The sequence below is a fragment of the Heptranchias perlo genome, chromosome 5, assembly GCF_035084215.1.
Source record: "Heptranchias perlo isolate sHepPer1 chromosome 5, sHepPer1.hap1, whole genome shotgun sequence".
Classification (NCBI taxonomy): domain Eukaryota; kingdom Metazoa; phylum Chordata; class Chondrichthyes; order Hexanchiformes; family Hexanchidae; genus Heptranchias; species Heptranchias perlo.
The window spans coordinates 103,598,679-103,619,509 of record NC_090329.1 but is presented as its reverse complement, the minus strand read 5'-3'; the positions used below and the strand labels follow the sequence as shown (position 1 = coordinate 103,619,509).

At 41.3% G+C, this 20,831-nt stretch overlaps 1 protein-coding gene and 1 long non-coding RNA gene across 5 annotated transcripts in view; one reads left to right on the top strand and one right to left on the bottom strand.

Moving 5' to 3' along the window:
* Nucleotides 1-14,859, top strand: part of sim1a (SIM bHLH transcription factor 1a) — a 58,686-nt gene extending 43,827 nt beyond the window's left edge. For all 4 annotated transcript variants that reach the window (XM_067984946.1, XM_067984945.1, XM_067984947.1 and 1 more), the window contains 3 exons: nucleotides 1,211-1,376; nucleotides 4,505-4,925; nucleotides 11,195-14,859. In XM_067984946.1, the coding sequence (XP_067841047.1) occupies nucleotides 1,211-1,376; nucleotides 4,505-4,925; nucleotides 11,195-11,928 (1,321 nt within the window). In that variant the 3' untranslated portion in view covers nucleotides 11,929-14,859. The remainder of the gene's footprint in view (nucleotides 1-1,210; nucleotides 1,377-4,504; nucleotides 4,926-11,194) is intronic.
* Nucleotides 1-20,831, bottom strand: part of LOC137321988 (uncharacterized) — a 228,285-nt gene that overhangs the window by 30,336 nt on the left and 177,118 nt on the right. The window lies entirely within an intron of this gene.

The window sequence follows — 20,831 nt, the reverse complement described above, 5'->3', positions numbered from 1 at the left end:
AAAATCTCTCTACTAATCATTACTTCCTTCACCTGGTCTGGTTGAATCATGGTAAATGTACAGCTAGTTTATCAAGAAATGTTGCGCAAGTACAGGTTTGTGCAAATGGCAAATAAAAGGTAAACAATTTGTAAATCTTTGTATCACAGTTCCTTTAATCATTCATTGCATCTAAAAATGAATAAAAATCCATATTTTACACAACAGTAAAACAACAATTTCTGAAAACTGTTAGTGATAATTAGTAATGAATAAGGGCTGCACATAGACAACTGAGGAGTATTTTATACTTGCACAGGATATTGTACTTCAATGCTATATTTGGATCATGTATTCTACACAATGGGAGTGAATTGTGAGATTATTTGGTCGATTAGAATTCTGTTTTGACCTGAGACATTTCTATGAACTGGCTGCCTCAATTAACTCTTTCAGAGAGGAACTACATATATATCTGGCCGAGAAAAGGATTCGAAGTTAATGGGTGTAAGCGTAGCTCTGGATGATCAAATGCTTCACAGTAGTCAATCTTTCCTGCACTTCTATGGTGGCGGGGGAGGGGGACAGGCATTTGGTGGAATGTCTGCGTATGTCAGCAGGAAGATGTGAGGATGAATGAATATTTACCCAGAGAGTGGTTAGAATGTGGAACTTGCTACCACATGGAATAGTTTAGGCAAATAGCATAGATGCCTTTAAGGGGAAGCTAGATAAGTACATGATGGAGAAAGGAATAGAAGGATATGCAGATAGAGTTAGATGAAGTAGGGTGGGAGGACGCTCATGTACAGCATAAACACCGACATAGACCAGTTGGGCTGAATGGCCTGTTTCTATGCTGTAAATTCTATGTAATTCTGCAGTTTTGCTCAATAGCTTTGAAGCACCAGGGAGCAATCGTGCAGAGCTTTCCCTCAGGAGATAAAGTGGGATGGAACACTTAGGGTAGATTGTACATGGTCTGTGGAAGGAGCAGGGTTAAAGAGTGGGATGGCCTTGTTCCCTTTTCTTACTTTTTTAATTGTGTTTTTTTTTAGACTAAAGTTGGAGATGTGCTGCAGGGAGGTGGTCAGCAACAGGTTAATGAATATGATTGCAAGAATGATTGATCTCTGCATAGTGTTATAAGAGGTGTTTATATGTATGCATGTTTGTGTGTATGATTTTTATGCACTGAACCTAATGAGCTTTATCCTTTGACTGCTTTCAGGGATGCAGAATACAAGGGATTGCAACTGTCGCTAGATCAAGTAACAGCAACGAAACCATCCTTTTCATATGGAAACTCAACCCCAACCATCACTGACTCCAGGAAGACAAGCAAGTCCCGTCTTAGCCGAGCAAAATCCAAACCAAGAGCATCACCTTACCCTCAGGTGAACTATCCCTAATTGCCTCTTATTTTTGATTAAGGTAACAAAACAATGTGGGAGCAGTGATATGGCACATTACTCTGCCAAGCCCATTGTGACAGGTTAGTGGGACCCAGGTTTGTGTTTTGCCAGTATGACGAATTCCTAATTTTTGATTATAATAGCAGTAGGGATAGAACTGTTCAGCTTTAACTGTGCATGTTACTTTTGCCCGAAGGAGTTGAATTAACACCTCCAAAGCAATTCCTTCGATAATGTGATAACTACTTACTGTTTCAAAACAATATGTTTCATAATAAAAGATATTGGGGCTGACAATCCACGAGGGCGCACAGACAATCCACGAGGCTGGGGGGGCACACATCCCTAGTGATGTGCCAGGATACACCTGCCCAAAACTTCCATTGCCAATCCTGCGCTGGGTCAGGGAGAGATCCCTCCATTTAGAGGAATTACGGATGCCCGCACCGCTAAGGGTGCAACTGGGACACACACCCACCGAAGAGACTGCAACTTGTAGTGCAGCTTGCTAGTTCTGGGGTGGGGAGTCTCGCTCCCCCCCGCCCCTCCAGAAAGAATTTGAGGTCCCCTGAGTGACTCTCTTCATAAGGGGGTCTCTAGTTTAAAAAACGATTGAAAATCACACCTGCATTTTTCCACAGATTGTGGATGTTCCAGCCAGTGATTAAATCAATGCATCAAGTATTCACAATAGCCGTGTTCTGCTTTGAAAGAGCTCATAACAGATTATGGGTCAAAACCGTAAAAACATTATTTTGTCACGTAAGAGCTAATAATGTGGTCCGCAATCCCCAAAGCACTGCAGCGTATCGGGTGCAGGCATTTTGCATAATTGGCCGCTGAGGCTTACTCAGCATACAAAGTGCATAGTGCCTCATAGTATGGGTCCCATGTGCTGCTGGCACTTAGAGTCTGTGCTCAGGCTGCACGTAAAGATTATTAACGCTCCTAATTTGTATGTAAATTAGGGACAAGCCTCATAATACACCAAGAATGACTGAACAACACTCCAGATGGTAGGTGCCTGTTTGCAACGGGCACTTCAAAGGAGGCCTTCAAAGAAATTCATCTTCTGCCTTGCTGGTAGTCCTCTCCTCCACATAGGACCATCCATCATTGCCGGACCTCTTGCCCCATGGGCTCCAATGCCCAATCAATGCATTATGCATTTCTTGTGGAGGCAGTTGTGTGCCCCATAAAAACAGCACATCCTTACGGGCAGCCAGCAGCACTTTAGCAGTAGTTGGTACCTAAAAACCTGCCCACATGACCTCCACGCTCTCGCAGGACATCAACCGCTATGTGCTGAGAGTGGCTGTAAAATGGTTAAATTAGCTGAATTCACACTGTGGGGAGAGGCCAGCTTGGAGTCCCTCCGACACGGCTAGCAAAGGCATTATCGGCCCCACAGCGTAACACAATCACGTGGCATAACTTTAAGTCCCCTTACCTTTTGGGCAGAAACACTGATGTTGGTAAATGCACTGACTTCAATAAGAGTTATTTATTAGGCAGCAAAATACTCAAATCAATTTTAATCAAGATCTTCAAATGTTTGAGCTGCTCTTGAGCCGTAGAGCTGAACATTTTTTGTCTGTGATCAACTGTTTAAAAATAGTTTTATCTTGGGGTGTGAGAGCCATAGTAGATTTCCAATGTAGCAACAACACCAAATGGAGCATTATTGAGAATATGTGTGTGAAGCTCATTTAAAAATTGTTCGCACACAGTTGAAATGGATCACCTTTAATTTTCTAATGTAAGAAAGGAGCAGCAGATCTTGTTCAGTATTTCCTAATATTAGTAAATTTCCCCTGCAGTCAGGGACCAGTGACCAGTGCTCCTCGTGTGCATTTAACCATATGTGCACAGTGCTTTATTTTTGCCTGACTAGAAAGTGGCACCAGTGAACAGTACGACTCTGTGCTGTCCTCTTGCACTTCTCTGAAAACAGTACCAGTGTCAAATCAGTGCGTGTTGTAAGAAATTATGATACTGAAGTTATTTCCCGCAGTTTCAGCTGTGCGTTCCCAAAGAGTGCGAAATTGGCCCCAATATTTTTCTATTGGTCACACAAATGGCACATAGGAAGCTGTAAATTGTGATTCTAGTTTTATGATGTTCCATGTTTCAACTCTCTTGCACACTGCTGATATTCTTTGCCAGGCCTTACATGCCCACGCTGAGGTGTTCAAATTTGGTTCTATAATTGAGATTGTTGATTCCACTGCCTTGATGATAATTCTCAAGAAGAAAAGTTAGAAACAATAATTAATATGTGTAGATGATCACTTAGTAATTGGCAACTACTTCCAAAATGTAACTTAAGATCCCTTTCAGAATTCAGTATGGACTGTGAGACCAATGAACACAAAGCATTGACCCATACTGGAATAAGAATATTATGAGTGAATTATAAAAAACATTCTTATTAGTGCAAAAAGGAGGGTCTTTATATATTTCCTTGAAGACCCTGGTCTTTGCACAAATAAGATGGCCATTATAATTTCACATATTTGTGTATTGCATGTATGACACATGGAAATTATTTCAGTTACTTATTTAACCTTCATTTATTCTGATTTGTCCTCGTTATTTTTCTCCTGCTTCAAAATGAATCTCCTCAAATCTAACCCTCCTGCAAAAGATATTTAGAGACTGCTAACTTATAAGCAAATGACAGTGTCCACAATTGCAATCTGGTGCAAACCTTATGCATGTGTTTTTCTATTGAGAATCCTTGACCAAGGCCCATCGTTCAGAATACCAGCAAGGTTGAAGAGAACTGGAGAGAAGATGACATGTATCATGAAGTAATGGTTAGATGACACTATGGTTTAGAAACATGTAGATTTAATGAGAGGTAAGGAGTTCTACAGTTTTGAGATACTGGGAAAGTGTAGAAAACAAAATGATAAGGCTGACTTTGATACATTGAGAATGCAGGGAGAAAGAAGGTTGTGAAGGATAGTGTATTTGGAGCTTAACAGAAACAAGAATGAATGAAAATGAGTTTTTATTATTTAAGCTTAATTTAGATGAAACCAAAGTTCAGATTTGTGATCCTTTCCTTAACTTTTTCCTTTTTCTTTTCCTCCCCACTCTTGCAGTATTCTGGATTTCATACGGAAAGATCCGAATCGGACCATGAGAGCCAGTGGGGAGGGAGTCCACTAACAGACAATGCTTCCCCACAACTGCTGGATCACACAGAAGGGTCACAGCCACATTCCCAGCATGACATTATATCCTGTGCCTATGGCCAGTTTTCCGACAGAAACTCTCTGTGCTACGGCTTTGCCCTCGAGCACTCCAGATCGGCAGAGGAAAGGCAGTCCCACTTCCACACGTCACCATGTGAGGAAGGCAGGTGTGAGGCAGGCAGATACTTTCTTGGGGGCTCGCAATCTGGAAGAGAGAATTGGTGGAGCTCTTCCCGTATGACACTAGCTCTGGCAAAATCATCTCCGGAAAGCAGAGAGGGATATGAAAACAGCATGCCACATATAGCTTCTATTCCCAGTATTCATGGTAAGACAATCATAAGAAAGGAACACAAGTAACTAGAAAATTTGCAATGTCGGAAGCAATCAATTCTAGGGAAGACTGAATTCAATTTGACAAGAAAAAGAAATATGTTTATTTCATGAATTGTTCAAACAGCAATTTGCCTTTTCACTGTAACTAAGTAATCTGGGACTTTATACGTGGGGCTAAATTGCATTTAAACCACATGCTGTCAAGTGGAGAAACCTCCACAATACAGTATCTTTCTGGAAGTTAAAGTAAAATTTATCACAAGCAAGAACCACACTCACTAATCTGAACTTTCTTATTATTGACATTAGATGGATAATTGCATTGGAAAGGAAAAAACATTGCTTAACAGAGTAATAGGTTTCTCCTGTTTGAAATGGAACAGATTGCCCGCCAATTGTAGAACCCGGCCAATTTTCATTCCATTAAAATGGTGTTCTGGCCAACATTCATTCCTTAACCAGCAATGCCAAAACAGATTAACTAGGCATTCATTTCATTGCTGTTTGCAAGACCTTACTGTGTGAAAAATTGGCTGCTGCATTTACCTAGAAAACAATAGTGACTACAATTCAGAAGTATTTCTGTGCCTGCAAAGTGCTTTGAGATGTCCTGAGAATTTGAGAGGCGCCATATAAATGCAGGTTTTTTTCTATCTTATTTACTTCAAACCCTTCTCTTTCCAACTTTTTTTAATCAGTGAAATGTGTGATGTTGATATTAGAGTAAACACTGGATACAAAGTTTGCAAAATACATGGAGCAGGTCTTTGTTTACACTATGCTCTAAAGAAAATGGAGAATGCTAATCTTTCTTGTGTTGTCTTTGGATCCAGTACAAGAAAGCTGGTCCAGTTCTCCTAGAAGTTCATTTGTACCAGATCTGCACTAGCTCCTTAAAGCTGGCACAGTATTTGGCTGACTTTCACACCTGCTGGCTGTGACTTATTTTCATACTGATTCTGTTTGACGCTATCTAACATAATGAACACTTTCTGGTCCATTTCTACTTAATTAATAATAAGGCTGGATCTCGTCCAGATCTGTATTGCTGTGGCTCTAGGTTTTTCCAAGACATTAGAAATGAGATGTTTATATAAACATCAATCTGAGTTTGACAATTCATGATTAACATCTTTTCATGTCATTTACTTGTGTCGATATTTTTCATTGAAATGTTCACTATGTCTGATATTGGAATAAGAATTCTTCTGGTCATCATGTATAGTTATATCATAAAAGATATTCTTTATGCTCATGTTTGTGATTTTGTTACGAATACTGAACGGAGGAAGCCTACACCAATACATTTCACAGTGTCACTGCACAAAGTGACCAGAGGAATTCTTAGCCTATTATTTGATTATATGTCAAGTACTCAATTGTTTTCTTGACACTTAGTTAAAATGTCATGTACCTCCATTGGTGCGGTATATGGAAGCATTTCCAGGTTAATGTTTATTTAACTCTGAAAGATTTCTTCCTACTTGCCTGACTTTGATGTCATTTGTTGAAGCTCGCTGAGATTTTCTATGAAATGAGATGACTCAGTGGTGGTAAATACGATGAACACAGAGAAATATAAATTAAATAATGTTCAGCCTGACAGTATACAGCCTCAATGTCCTGCTCGATCCTGAGCTGAGCTTCAGATCTTGCGTCCAATTCATCATCAAGACCACCTTCAGAACATCACCTGCTTACATCCCGACCTCACCCTGACCACCTTCTGGCTTGATTTCTGCAATGCTTTCCTTGCTAGCCTCCCAAGCTCTACCTTATACAAACTGCAATTCATTCACATTCTGCCACTTTTATCTGTCCTGCACTAAGTCCCACACTTCTGTCACCTTGTGCTCTCCAACCTCCCTATACTTCTTGTCTTCAGCCCATCAGTTTTAAAATCCTTGTCCTTGTTTTCAAATATCTTCATGGTCTCACCCTTGCTATTTTCTCCAACCCTATCCCAGCATGCACCATCTGTTCTTCTGACTCTAGGCTATTGCATAGTCCCCGTCATTTCACCTCGCCATCAATGGCAGAGCCTCTGCCAACTCTGGAGAGTAGGAGGTTAAGGGGTGATCTTATAGAAGTCTATAAAATAATGAGGGGCATAGATAAGGTCGATAGTCAAAATCTTTTCCCAAAGGTAGGGGAGTCTATAACGAGGGGGCATAGATTTAAGGTGAGAGGGGAGAGATACAAAAGGGTCCAGAGGGGCAATTTTTTCACTCAAAGGGTGGTGAGTGTCTGGAACGAGCTGCCAGAGGCAGTAGTAGAGGCGGGTACAATTTTGTCTTTTAAAAAGCATTTGGACAGTTACATGGGTAAGATGGGTATAGAGGGATATGGGCCAAGTGCAGGCAATTGGGACTAGCTTAGTGGTATAAACTGGGCGACATGGACATGTTGGGCCGAAGGGCCTGTTTCCATGTTGTAACTTCTATGATTCTAACTCACCTCTGAATCGTAGAATTCTGTTCCTAAACCATTTTATTTTGCTATCTCCCCCCAAAAACCTACCTCTTTGACAGGGCTTTTGGCTGTGTTGCCAACTTCTCTCCCTCTTCCTGCTCAGGTCACCTGACTCTTCTGTAAAGCACCATAAGATGTTTCATTACTGTAGAAGATGTTACAGAAATGCAAGTTGTTGCTATAATCGGACCGCTCTGAAAAAATGCTCTCTTAGCCCTACTTTACTGACAAATCTTTCCATGGCTATAAATGTAAAGATGGTCTTTATAGCTTATTCCTTTAGTCATGGCCTGAAATTAGGCTTGTTAAATATTAACTTATGAAAGCTTAATCCTTTATATGAAATTCCTTTGTGCTACTTTGACAGAGGTGTTAGCCTGTTTAAAATAACTGGGAAGATAGGTGTCAGTGTACAGGACTACAGGTTTGAATGTAGGCAGTTGTACTCTTGTGTACCTAAAAAGAATTAAACAGCAAGTTGTATTTATTCTTGAAGGATGTACTTAAAAGAAGTTATGATAATATATTTTTAAAAATCTGCTGCTCAAACCAGTTATAGTTAAAGATATTTTTGGAATGGATTCGCCCAGTTTGCATTTTCAGTGATGATAATTACATAGAATTATACAGAATTTACAGCACAGAAACAGGCCATTCGGCCCAACTGGCCAATGCCAGTGTTTATGCCCCACACATGCCTCCTCCCACCCCTCTTCATCTAACACTGGTAAGTGTCTTGAATTTACTGGGGTGGACTAAATGAGCTGACTTCATCAGATAATATAAGGTGAACTCATTTACATCACTTGCTGGCTCTCCGGGCATATCATTCAAGACATGCCAGGAGTGCCAGGGCCACAATGTCGGGTACCATCACCCAGTGAAGGGCTGCTGGCTGCCTGTTCTGTGAAGGACAATTTTCTGGCATGGGAGAGGGGCACCAGTTACAGGGGCAGGTGGGCACTGGTCAAGAGAGCAGGTGGTAAGGTGCGAGAAATTTTTGCAGGTTTTTTAACAGTGACCTCCACTTCAGGGCTCTTTCCAAATGCTGCTCAGGTGCAACAGCCGTATTATGGGCAGCCTTCCGAATTTGAATGAAAGTTGGGAGCTTAATGAGTTTTGTGCACAGCCCCTTACTTTGCATTCACCATCCACATTGCGATGCACCCAATTATATGGGAGGTGACTGCCATCATATTATCGGCTTCTTTATTTTCATGCACCACAGTTTGAAACCTTGAGCTATGGGTTTAAAATCTGGTGGTACCATGGAATCATTGAAGCAAATTCAACCCGTCAGCCTCTAAACTATTTCTTCAGTGAATGATGCAGTAGAAATAGTTCAGAGGCTGATTCATCCATCACCGTCATATAGTCTTGCTGACGTACATTGGCTCCCAGTTCAGCAACGCCTCGTTTTTAAAATGAACATCCTTGTGTTCAAATCCCTCATTGGCCTTGCCCCTCCCAATCTCTGTAACTTCCTCCAATCCTACTACCCTCCGAGATCTCTGTGCTCCTCCAATTCTGGCCTCTTGCGCATCCACCATTTGCAGCTGTGACTTCTGCTGCCTAGGCCCTAAGCGCTGGAATTCTCTCCCTAAACCTCTCCGCCTCTCTACCTCTCTCTCCTCCTTTAAGATGCTCCTTAAAACGTACTTCTTTGACCATGCTTTTGGTCACCTGTCCTAATATCCCCTTATGTGGCTCGGTGTCAAATTCTGTTTGATAATCGCTCCTGTGAAGCGCCTTGGGACGTTTTACTAAGTTAAAGGCGTTATATAAATGCAAGTTGTTGTTGTTGATGAATTGAATTAATGAGTCACTGGACAATTACAGTCCATTTTGTTGTGAGATAGGTCTGTCGTGAAAATCAACATAATTTACATGATGTGAAACATAGAAAATATGCTCCTGTGAGTTGTCATTTTTAATGTAGCAGTACAGGTTAGTTTATTGGAGCTGCTGTGGCAATTGGAAAACAACAGCTTAGCATTACCGAGTGAGAAAATGGAATTACCTCACTCTCCAAAGTGCTGCTCCAATGTTTTGGAACACATACCCAATAAAGCATCAAAAGTCTAAATTTGCTGGGGAGCATGCTCCCTGACCCTGACTGAAAATAAAACACCCTTGCGTGCTTATCTCTGCCTTAGGAAATATTTAAATCAATCACATTTGGTCGGCTGCTTTTAAAATTGAATAGGACAGCCATTAATTCGCTAACTAGCTCAATCAAGATGTTTTCATTTTTGCTTTGGTTTTCCCTCTTTCCTCAGAATGTACATAATGCCCTATTTCTGACCAACATAATAGATCTCTCAGCTGCTCCAATACCTCTGCTTACTCCTGAGGTGCTACTTTAAAATCTTCCCCTTTGATAAGCTCACCAGGTCTGAAATAGAGCAAAATGCTCTTTGATTTGACGCTGCAGCTGCTGAAATTCTGCACTACTTCTTCATTGAGACTTTAGCAAGTGAAAAATCTGCTCTCCCCACACCCAAAATCTTCTTCTAATTTTCCTTAATCCATTTTTGGAGAGGAAAAAGTGTTAAAGAAGGATGATTAGTCCATTAGTGCTGCCTGTTTCCAATCCACCACTTTTTACTCATTTCTAATTTTATTTTTGCTAAAATTAGCTGAAGCAAAAATTGCAGCCTTACTGTGATGCCAGGCTGTCAGTTATCAGTTTTGGCTTTTTAAGAAAATATATCTTTGTTTAAAAGCAAAGAGCAAGTTCTTAAATGAAAGCATTTTTTGCATTTATCAAGGGTTTCAGGACCCTTGAATTATTCTCCATTAAGGCTGATTGGTTAACCAGTCAACAAACTATATTTTTTGGCACAAATTATTAAGCATTAGCCCTGGATGCATTGCTACATTAATTGATAATGTATTTAAGATTTTTGATATATACTATTTTAAAGTAGATTTCATTTAGATAATATGAAAACATTGAAAAGAAATTAAGCAAGTTGAATAGAGACTGATTGCTATGATTAGTCAACAATTCCACTATCGTTCTATCATGCGATGGTAGAAAGTGAACTCGATGGACCGTGGTCTTTTTCCGTCTAGCAATTCCTTTTCCTATGTTTCAAGAATTTTGCTAAGACAGTTAGGCCTGGATTTCTGCCCTACTGCCCTGACCTGCTATGGCCTCACCTTTCGATATTCCAGCCATTTCCGTCATTAAACTACCACATTTGGGGGAGTCTAGCGGAGGAAAATCCAGCCCTTTATTTATTAAGTTGTATCTTTCAGGTTGTGGAGATGCCGGTGATGGACTGGGGTTGACAATTGTAAACAATTTTACAACACCAAGTTATAGTCCAGCAATTTTATTTTAAATTCACAAGCTTTCGGAGGCTTCCTCCTTCGTCAGGTAAACATTTACCTGACGAAGGAGGAAGCCTCCGAAAGCTTGTGAATTTAAAATAAAATTGCTGGACTATAACTTGGTGTTGTAAAATTGTTTACAATTATCTTTCAGGTGACATGACACTAATTATTAGATCCACACTTTGGAATAAATGCATTAAGACAATACAGCCTAGAACTGCTGTTGGTGATATTAGTGGATGAACCTTTAATGAGCTCTTATGGCATTTCCTCTGTCCATTGTTTCAAAATAAACAATAAGAGGAAAGCCATGTAATCATATGGCACTAAACATTCATCTGCTAATATTTCCAACAGTCGTTTCTGGGCTTATGTGTAGATGTGAGATGCCATTTTAAATTACTCTGTAGAAATGATTTATTTTGCTCTTTTTGTCTTTCAATCCAGGACGAGGGCACTGGGACGAAGACAGTGTCGTTAGTTCACCAGACCCGTGTTCCGCCAGTGAGTCGGGGGACAGATACCACAATGAGAGATACCAGAGCAGTCCGCATGAGCCAAGTAAAATCGAGACTCTGATAAGAGCAACGCAGCAAATGATCAAAGAAGAGGAGAGCAGGCTGCAAATGAGAAAAACTACCTCGGAGCAATTGCAACCTATGAACGGTGTAGGCAAGATCCACGCCGCGTGCTTTAATGTGAGCTACCAGCAGCAGCAGATGACCAGTGTCGTTTGCCGTGCTCCGCCGATGACTAACACCTCTCCCTGTGATCACCTCCAACAAAGAGACGCGAAGATCATGAGCCCTCATGAAAACGAATACAACGGCAGCCCTGTTTCGCTCTCTAGAATAAGTAGCCCAAGTTCTGACCGAATTTCAAAGACAAATGTAGCCTTAGGTAAGGACTACCTAACTTCTGATATGTCTCCTCATCAAACAGGGGGAAATTGTGCATCATCCCCCAACTATTACTCCACTCATCACCGGCAGTACTTTGATAAACATGCATACGCACTGACTGGTTATGCTTTTGAGCACCTGTATGACACTGAAGCCATTAAAAACTACTCTTTGGGCTGCAATGGGACTCACATTGACATGACCTCTCACTTCCGAATGCAACAGGACCCAACCCATGCACACAAGGGCACTTCGGTTATAATCACCAATGGAAGCTGATGTTTCATTGTGGTAGAATTTATGGTGAAAGATAGCAAGCAGAAAGAGCGCAGCTATTTGGATTTAAAGGATACATTGATGCTGCACTTGTATTCCCAGTGCCAGTTTGTGTATATGAGCACTGAACTGGGTTTACTAATCTACAATGTTTGAAAGTCGGTCCAGTGTATGCACTACACACAGATACACAGAGTGCACTACAGAGTTTTTAAGGTTAACCAATACAGGGGATTGGTGGGCTGGGGCGGGGGGAGGGAGCTTTCCTCTCTGCGAGGTGCAGCAAAATCATAAATGTGTTTTTTGTCAAACGGTTTACAATTTTGCTACACATAGCACACAAAGGCGGTCTCCCCCCACCACCCCGTGGTATAATCCACATGAAGTGGCTAGCCAGTTATAACAGAGTTAAATATGAACCAGGGTATAGGGTCTATTTTTGTTTGCATTTTAGAACATTTAATGAACAGTTTGCATAAAATGTAAAGAACTGACAATTCTTGCAACCAAGATAAGAACGGGGAGAACAATTTAACCTTCTAAGCTGCATGGATTTAAGTGGAGTAATTCCTGACAAAAAAAGTGTTGGTTACGGTAAGCTGGTAGAATGGGCATTGCGTTTAGCTGAATAGCCCACAGGCAATATCACAATGGATAGCTGACAGGTCGTTGACATTCAGTATCAATAAGTTAATTCATACAAGTCACTTACAGCTGAATCATTGAGCTTAGAAGGCTAAATTATGTTGTTTCAGCAACATATTGCTTAAAAGCTTAGAGTTAACATGGAAGGGAAAAGATTTATGAAAACTTTCATGTATCAAAGAGCAGCTCGAACTCTGGCATCAAAGCCCGTGTCAGCAGTGAAGACTGATTACTGTATGGGCCTGACGTTCATACGTAGCATCCTATCATTTTTCAACTGTACCAAAATGTTTGTTTATGGGGCAGCAAAAGGCAGAAACTTCCCGTTTGCAATTGGAGAAACAAATGCAGCAAACCGACTAAGCAAATCAAATAGTCAAAGATACGTGACACACAGCAGGTTTTGCCAGGCATTTAACATGTTTCACAAGACAGTTGCTTTCTTTTGCTGGACTTCCCCTCACGGAAAGTGTGGTGGTTCCAGCAATTAGCAGAGTAAAGCTTCAGACCAACATGTAAGAACAGATTACGTATATTTTTTTAAAAAGTGTTTCTTTTTGTTGTTGGGTACACTCAAGATATTGAAACACCTACACCAATGAGTCCTATTTCTTTTTGTTCCTATTACAAGTGCCTGTCCATAAGTATCTACTTTCCACAACTATACAAGCCCAAACATGCACTTGTGAAATTGTCAGTTTTAAAAGGAATTTCTACCCTATTAAAGAAAAAGTAGTTTAGTCACAAACTTAATCTTCAAGTTTTCTGATTCACACCTTGCTGTGTATAAGAAATCCAGTTTGTAACATAATTTTCCATTTGGTGCATTTTGGATAGGACGACATCATTGCAAATTGCTTGTATTTTGTAATTGTGCAATATAACATCCCATAGATTTTAAAGATTATTATTTGCCTTCCATTCAGCAATCTTATAGTGAATTTGCAAAACTCTCTCAGTAAGAGCAGACAGCTTGATTGACAAGCCCGCCTGTTGGCTGAGAACAGAACTCATTAGCCTGTGTTTGGGAATCACATGCTCTACCTTCAGAGCTGTCCACTCAGTTTGACATAACAGGAAGTAAGAAAGGGCTGCGAGGAACAAGACTTAAACAAATGGCAAAAGTGAGCCAGAATGTTTCGGAACAATATTCCGATTCTTAAGGAAAAGTGGCTTTATAAACTATGAAACCATTTATGCTTTTAAATCAGAGCAGTGTTTTGAAGCATTTTTAGTTAGTTTAAACTACCTGCCTGAACAGCTCTTTCTCGGTACCTGACAGAAGCTACACTGAGTTCACACTATGAAGCAAGTGAGTTGAACCATCCCTCCAATATTTATTTGAACAATCAAGAATATACTTGAGAATTTGATGCTTTCATTTAAATAAGACCCTTGAATGAATATCTTCATTTAATTTTTATTTTGCCAGCTTCCACTGATCAGCTACCTCCACATCTTGGCAGGTATTCTGCCTTTAAACCGTACAGTTGCCGGCTTGTTGCACCATTGTTTTAATAGATGAAACTGTAAATAATTGAGTGCATGACTTATGAGATCACAGCTATGGTCAATGCCCAGAAAACTTGACTTATTGACATGCCAATGATAACAAAAAAAAACTGGAACTCTGAACTGAAACTGGAATGAGAATTACGCTAATAAGTTATTGTCCTACCGAGAGTTAATTTTCTCACGCAATTAATTTCTTTCTAGCTTCAGTAGCTAAACAAAGACTCACTTTATCAACCCGGTACCACAGCAGGTCACACAATACTACACAAAGGATGACAAGAAATCACATGACAAGAAACCTGGACCATGTAACAGCCCTTAAAGCACTAGTCATGGGATTTGATGTTCTGAACAGTATAGAGTTTCTGTTTATTCAGGAGGCCAGGGTGTTTGAACCTGGATAGATGGAGGCCTGCCTTGCTTTCTCTGTCTTGATGTCCTGATTAAAAAAAACCTGGTGATATTCTGTTGGAAATGTTACTGTTCTGATTAAATTCTGCCTGCACCCTCCACATAACAATGTACAGTTTATGGTAGCCTTGTAGTACATGTTGATGTGAATACAATTTGTAAAATGGTGCCAAGTTCCTTTTGTGTATTCATATAGAAGACTATAATTTGTATAGTTAATCCCTAAGATCCTGTAAAGTGTTTCCTGTTAGATTTATTTATATTGTAAATAGTTCTGACATTTGAAGTACATGTGCATAAAATGTATTTATTATGTGAAGAAAGAATGTTTTGGGTTTTGAAATATAGTTACAATTAAACAGTTTTTTTGTTCCTACGAGTCTATTCTGGACGATGTTAGCACTGTGGGTGATAATATTAATGAGGGTGGGAAGGAATTAGCACTGTAGAGACTTTACAGTTTTTGCGAAGGACTGAAATAACTGCTAACTTTCTTGGGAGGGTAAGTCAGTGCTGGGGAATGAGATGCCCTTTTCAATTTTATCAGCTGGTTTTAATATCAAACACTCCCAAGGTCAGGTACAATGCGGGCTAGCTGTCGACCAAAGGTCCCTTTACTTAGCTCCAATAGTATGCTTTGGCCCTAACCTCAGAAGAAGATTCTTTACTACACTTTCCACTTCACAAACCAACCATCCATATGGCAGTTCTGACAAAAGGTCTTCGACCTGCAACGTTAACTGTTTCTCTCTCCACAGATGCTGCCTGACCTGCTGAGTATTTCCAGCATTCTCTGTTTTTATTTCATCCATATGGCTGTGAGAGTTAAATTGCAAAATTAGTATCAAGTTATGAGAAGTTTTGTGTTGGGTCCTCAGTGATCTTTCACCTTTGCGGATGTGAGCTCAAATGCATTCCAGACTGATGGGATGAAAGTCACATCTGCTGGCTGTAAAGGTCCTGTATGAAATGAGTTTAAGCAGTCTCAATCCAGTTCCTAGGGTGTATGGGTCCACAGGAGAAAACTGTCTCTAATTTGGCAACAATTGGCAATCACACTTAGAGAAGCCACAGGATGGGAAATAGAAAAATGTCAAAGTGGTGCAATTGGGTGTGCTCTTCCGAGGGTGGGACAGAGTAGAAAGAACTTCACACTGCATCCGTCTGACCTGGGAGTATTTAATGCATGAAATGGGGACTGTTCCATTTCCCAGGACTATCATCCTTCACCTTGATGAGCACAAGGGGGGGTGAAAATGGTCTTTGGCGATAGTGCAAAATGAGCAATAGTGAGTTGGCAGCGTGTTTTACACCCTGAAAAGAAAATTGGGCAGGGTGTAAAGCAGACTGCCAATTCGCTATCGCCTGTTTTGCGCTATCATTTTGAAGACTGATTCACCCCAAAAAGTCAAAACTAATCATTTTCATTAGGATTTTTACTTCGTGCCACATCAAAACAGCAGAAGATTACAATGCTCATTTCAAAACAAACACTAAATTCTCAGATGTCTTTTTCTTACACTTTTCAAGGTGACTGAGCACAATGCTGGGGAAGGGAACATTTCACATCTTCCACTTGGTATTCAGTAACAATGACATGTTACTATGTGGTACAGCACAGGCTGATTTCCCACATTCGCTTATCCTTGTGAAATCCCTGAACGAGACTGGTGAATCAATGGCAACTAGTACGTTTTGACATCATACTTCTTTCAGCATTTTTTTTTAACGTGAGCAATTGAGTTGATTCGAGCCGGAATAGGCCTTCCTTTCATTCCGTTGGGATGGATTCAATTGCAGCTCCCAGTTTCTATCACATTTCATCGTCCAATCCCTAACACGTATCATTTTTTCAGCCCCTCAAATCATATTTTATATATTCATATCTGATTCTTGCTTTAATCTGTTTCATATCACGTGAAAACAAATCTGTGATCAAAACCGTATTTGTTTCTCAAAAATGGAACAATTTCCATGGGGTAATTTTTAACTTTGTTGCCGGGACAGTAATCTGGCGGAGCAGATCGCATGCCTGTTTCAGAATCCGTCCGATGTGCATCCCTTTGACATCAATGGAAATGAAAATCAGCTGGGTTCTAGAACTAGTGTGCGATCCGCTCTGCCAGTTTACCACCCAGGTAGTGAAGGTGAAAATTACTCCCATATGTCAAAGATCACATAAGAACATAAGAAATAGGAGCAGGAGTAGGCCATACGGCCTCTCGAGCCTGCTCCTCTGTTCAATCAGATCATGGCTGATCTTTGACCTCAACTTCACTTTCCTGCCCGATCCCCATATCTCTTGATTCCCCGGAGTCCAAAAATCTATCCATCTAAGTCTTGAATATACTCAATGACTGAGCATCCACAGCCCTCTGGGGTAGAGAATTCCAAAGATTCACAACCCTCTGCATGAAGAAATTCCTCCTCATCTCAGTCTTGAACGGCTGACCCTTCATCCTGCGACTATGCCCCCTAGTTCTAGACTCTCCAGCCAGGGGAAAACAACCTCTCAGCATCTACCTTGTCAAGCCCCCTCAGAATCTTATATGTTTCAATGAAATCACCTCTTTTTCTTCTAAGCTCCAGAGAGCATAGGCCCATTCTACTCAACCTCCCTTCATAGGACAACCCTCTCATCCCAGGAATTAATCTAGTGAACCTTCGTTACACTGCCTCCAAGGCAAGTATATCCTTCCTTAGATAAGGAGACCAGACTGTATACAGTACTCCAGGTGAGGTCTCACCAAAGCCCTGTACAACTGTAGTAAGACTTCCTTACTCTTGTACTCCAACCCCCTTGCAAAAAAGGCCAACATGCAATTTGCTTTCCTAATTGCCTGCTTTACCTGCATACTAACTTTTTGGGGGTGATTTTAATCCCCAAGAACGGGTGGGTTGGGGACGGGTGGGAGTTGAAAATAGTTGTTTTTTGGGTCGCGACTGCAACCCTGCTTTATTTCTGAGTTTAACGTCGGGGCGTAAAAGTAGAGGCTTCTCACTGGGAATGCAAACTCTGAAAATTTTGCGATTGTGACCCAAAAAAACAACTATTTTCAACTCCTATCCACCCCCAACCCACCCGTTCTTGGAGTTTAAAATCACCCCCTTGTATGAAGACACCCAAGTCTTTCTCAACACCAACATTTAATAGTTTCTCACCATTTGAAAAATATTCTGTTTTTTTTATTCTTCCTACCAAAGTGAATAACCTCACATTTCCCCACATTATACTCCATCTGCCACCTTCTTGCCCAATCACTTAATCTGTCTATATCCCTCTGCAGGTTCTTTGTGTCCTCCTCACAGCTTACTTTCCCAGCTAGCTTTGTATCATCAGCAAACTTGGATACATTACACTCGGTCCCTTCATCTAAATCATTAATATAGATTGTAAACAGCTGAGGCCCAAGCACCAATCCTTGCGGTACCCCACTCGTTACAGCCTGCCAACCTGAGAATGACCCGTTTATTCGTATTCTCTGTTTTCTGTCCTTTAACCAATCCTCTATCCATACTAATATATTCCCCCAACCCCATGCAGCCTGTGATCATTTTTTTAAAAGGGAAAAATCATTTTTAATAGCAATTTAATTTAAACTTTTTACCATTACTGACAATGTTGTCATTTTGTGTACGTCAAAAATATCAAACTATAAATTGCCCTAGAATCATGGATTTTCAACCAAAGGGTACTTTTTATTACCCATGGGGCAATAAGTTATGGAAAATTAGAGAAGGTTATTGAAACAAATGGTATCAATGAGCTGATGAGACAATTGGATGCACTTCTGGGAGTTCATGACCTCAGCCATGTTTTATAATAAAAAGGGATTCCACTCCCCGAATGTTCAGCTGGTCTGTCACCACAGGCAGTGAATAACGCAGGTCTATGCCCATTTTCCTGACAGCAGTCATGATGCCTTCATACTGCGCCAATCTTCAACCCCCCCCACTCCCTTTCTTCGACCCAAACCAGCGGGTGTCAGGTTGGCTCCTTAGAGACAGGCGGTATTCCCTCTAAACCTAGATCATGCCTGGCCACAGATGCTGCTCTCATCGAGCAAACCACAAGCCCTAAAGCAAAGGTTCCTGTGCCTGGACCGATCCGCTGGAGTCCTGCAGTTTGGCCCCGAGTGAGTCTCTCAGACTTGTAGTAGTTTGCCACATGCTGCACAATTATGCCATTTAGAGGTGCCAAGTCTTGCAGCTGCTACAAAAGGAAGAAGTGCAAGAGCAAGATGAAGAAGAGGATGAGAAAGAAGAGGATGGTGAGGAAGACCGAGGCAGAGCAGTGCTGATGGCTGCCAGAGCTGTAAGGCTACAGATTATCGAGGAGAGATTTTGCTAAGGAAACCCTCCCCTCAGAATATCGACAGTCTCACTATTTGACCCACTCCTTCTACCCCACTTCTGAATGTCCTCCAATGCTTACTATCTCATTGTCCTCGTCTTACATAACTAAGAATATGAAAACCAACATCAATGCAAAATAAACCTCTTTACTTAACATAGTGCGCATTGTAGATTTAACAACTTTTCCGTCTCTTAATATTGAAATGATATCGCTTTAGTACAATCCCTCAATGCCTGGCCTCTGTGCTTCTTTATCTATTCTAGTCCTCCCACGAGATGTTTCCCCTGTCACAGGAGGCTAAGAGGAGAAAGGCTGCTGATCATCCATCGAGGACACTTGAGATGGCTGTGGTGGGTGACGTCAAGCAGCTCTGACCATTCAGGGCCCGGCTGCAAACTGCTGTGTCTCAGCGCCAGTCGGGGCAGTCTGGGCCAGCTGGCTGTGTAGAACCAACAAAGGCACTTGGGGCTAATTTTAACCTAACCTGCTCGTTAGGAAAATTACGGGATCAGGTGGGACGCTGGTTTTACACCCCGCCTGATGTTACTCTCTACTGAAGTCAATGGAGAGTAATATTGGGCGGGTTGTAAAACTGGCATTCCACCCGATCCCGTGGGTTTCCCGCCCAGTGAGTTAGGTTGGAATGACCCCCCCTCCCCGCCCCCCCACTGAGTCAAAGGCTGGCATGAGAAGTGGCATGCTATTATCCTGGGAGAGGACAGCAACAGCCAATCCCATGGTGCCATTTGTATTGTCATGGGGCTCTGCATGTACACAGAGTGAAGGAGTGTAGTGATCCTCTCGAAGGCCCTATATATGCTCTCCTTCATGTATTGTAAGGCTGAGAAGGTACTCGTCCTCAGAGCCACAGTCACAGCAATCTGAGCTCCCAGCAGTTAGTGGAGGAGTGTAATCCAGTAGATGTAGCTTACTAGGATTGTCAAAAGGCATTTGGAAAAGTTGATCCAATGAGACTAGTAGGGAGGGTTAAAGCTTACGGAATTATTGACAGATTGTGCAGATGGTTTGAGAATCAGTTTAGCAATTGAAGGCAAGGGGTGGTGATAAATGAAAAATGCTTGATAAAAGAATAAGCTATGATGTAACACAGAGATCAGTCCTTGTACCCTTGCTATTCACAATATTTGGCAATGATATATAACAAGGTATCTGCAAAAGTATTATTAAATTTATGTATAACACAAGGATACCTGAGCAGGCAATGAATAAAAAGGTGATTATCTTCAGCGAGACTTAGAGCAATTATCCGGATGAGGTGAGATAAAGCAGATGGATTTTAATGTGGATAAATGTAGCGTAATTGCAGAGAGGAAAAGTAAAGGGGTGTAAAACAGAAAAATATTAGCAAAGGCCCGCATAACTACTCTTCCTGGCTCCACCGAAATGAAAGTATTAAAAATTTTCCTTACTCTTTTGGAGCAGCTTCCAAAGGGACTTCTTAAAAGTCCCTTTAATGGCCGTTGGTTAGGTTGCTAAAGACCAGGAACAACTTGGCGGAGCACGTGTGGTGCAAGGCCTGTCCATTTCAATCGGGGTCCCACAACCACCTGTTTCAGGTGAGTGCCCTGCACATCTAGAAGTCGTTGGCTTCCAATTTTGCAACCGGCGCAATTCCAGGGAAGATCGGGCATGGGAGGACACGCCCCGAAATTCTTCCCCCTAAAAAACTGGTGCAATGATGTTCAATTTCTCCTCAAAGTTTTAAGTGTATAAAATAAGTCATCCTAAAAAAACACTCTCCAAGTACTTGGGACCTGAAATTCCTTGGCCTGGCATCAGCAGCTAAATAGGGGCGAGCCGGCTGAAATTTTAGACAGGAATCTGCCGGAAGTAGGGAAAGAAACTTCTTACAGTCACTCCCCTCCATGCGGACATCATCACAAGAGGCAGGGCTGGCAGGATTCACCTCCAGTGCCCCCAATGCTTAGTACACCTCCATGATATGGAATCTATTCAC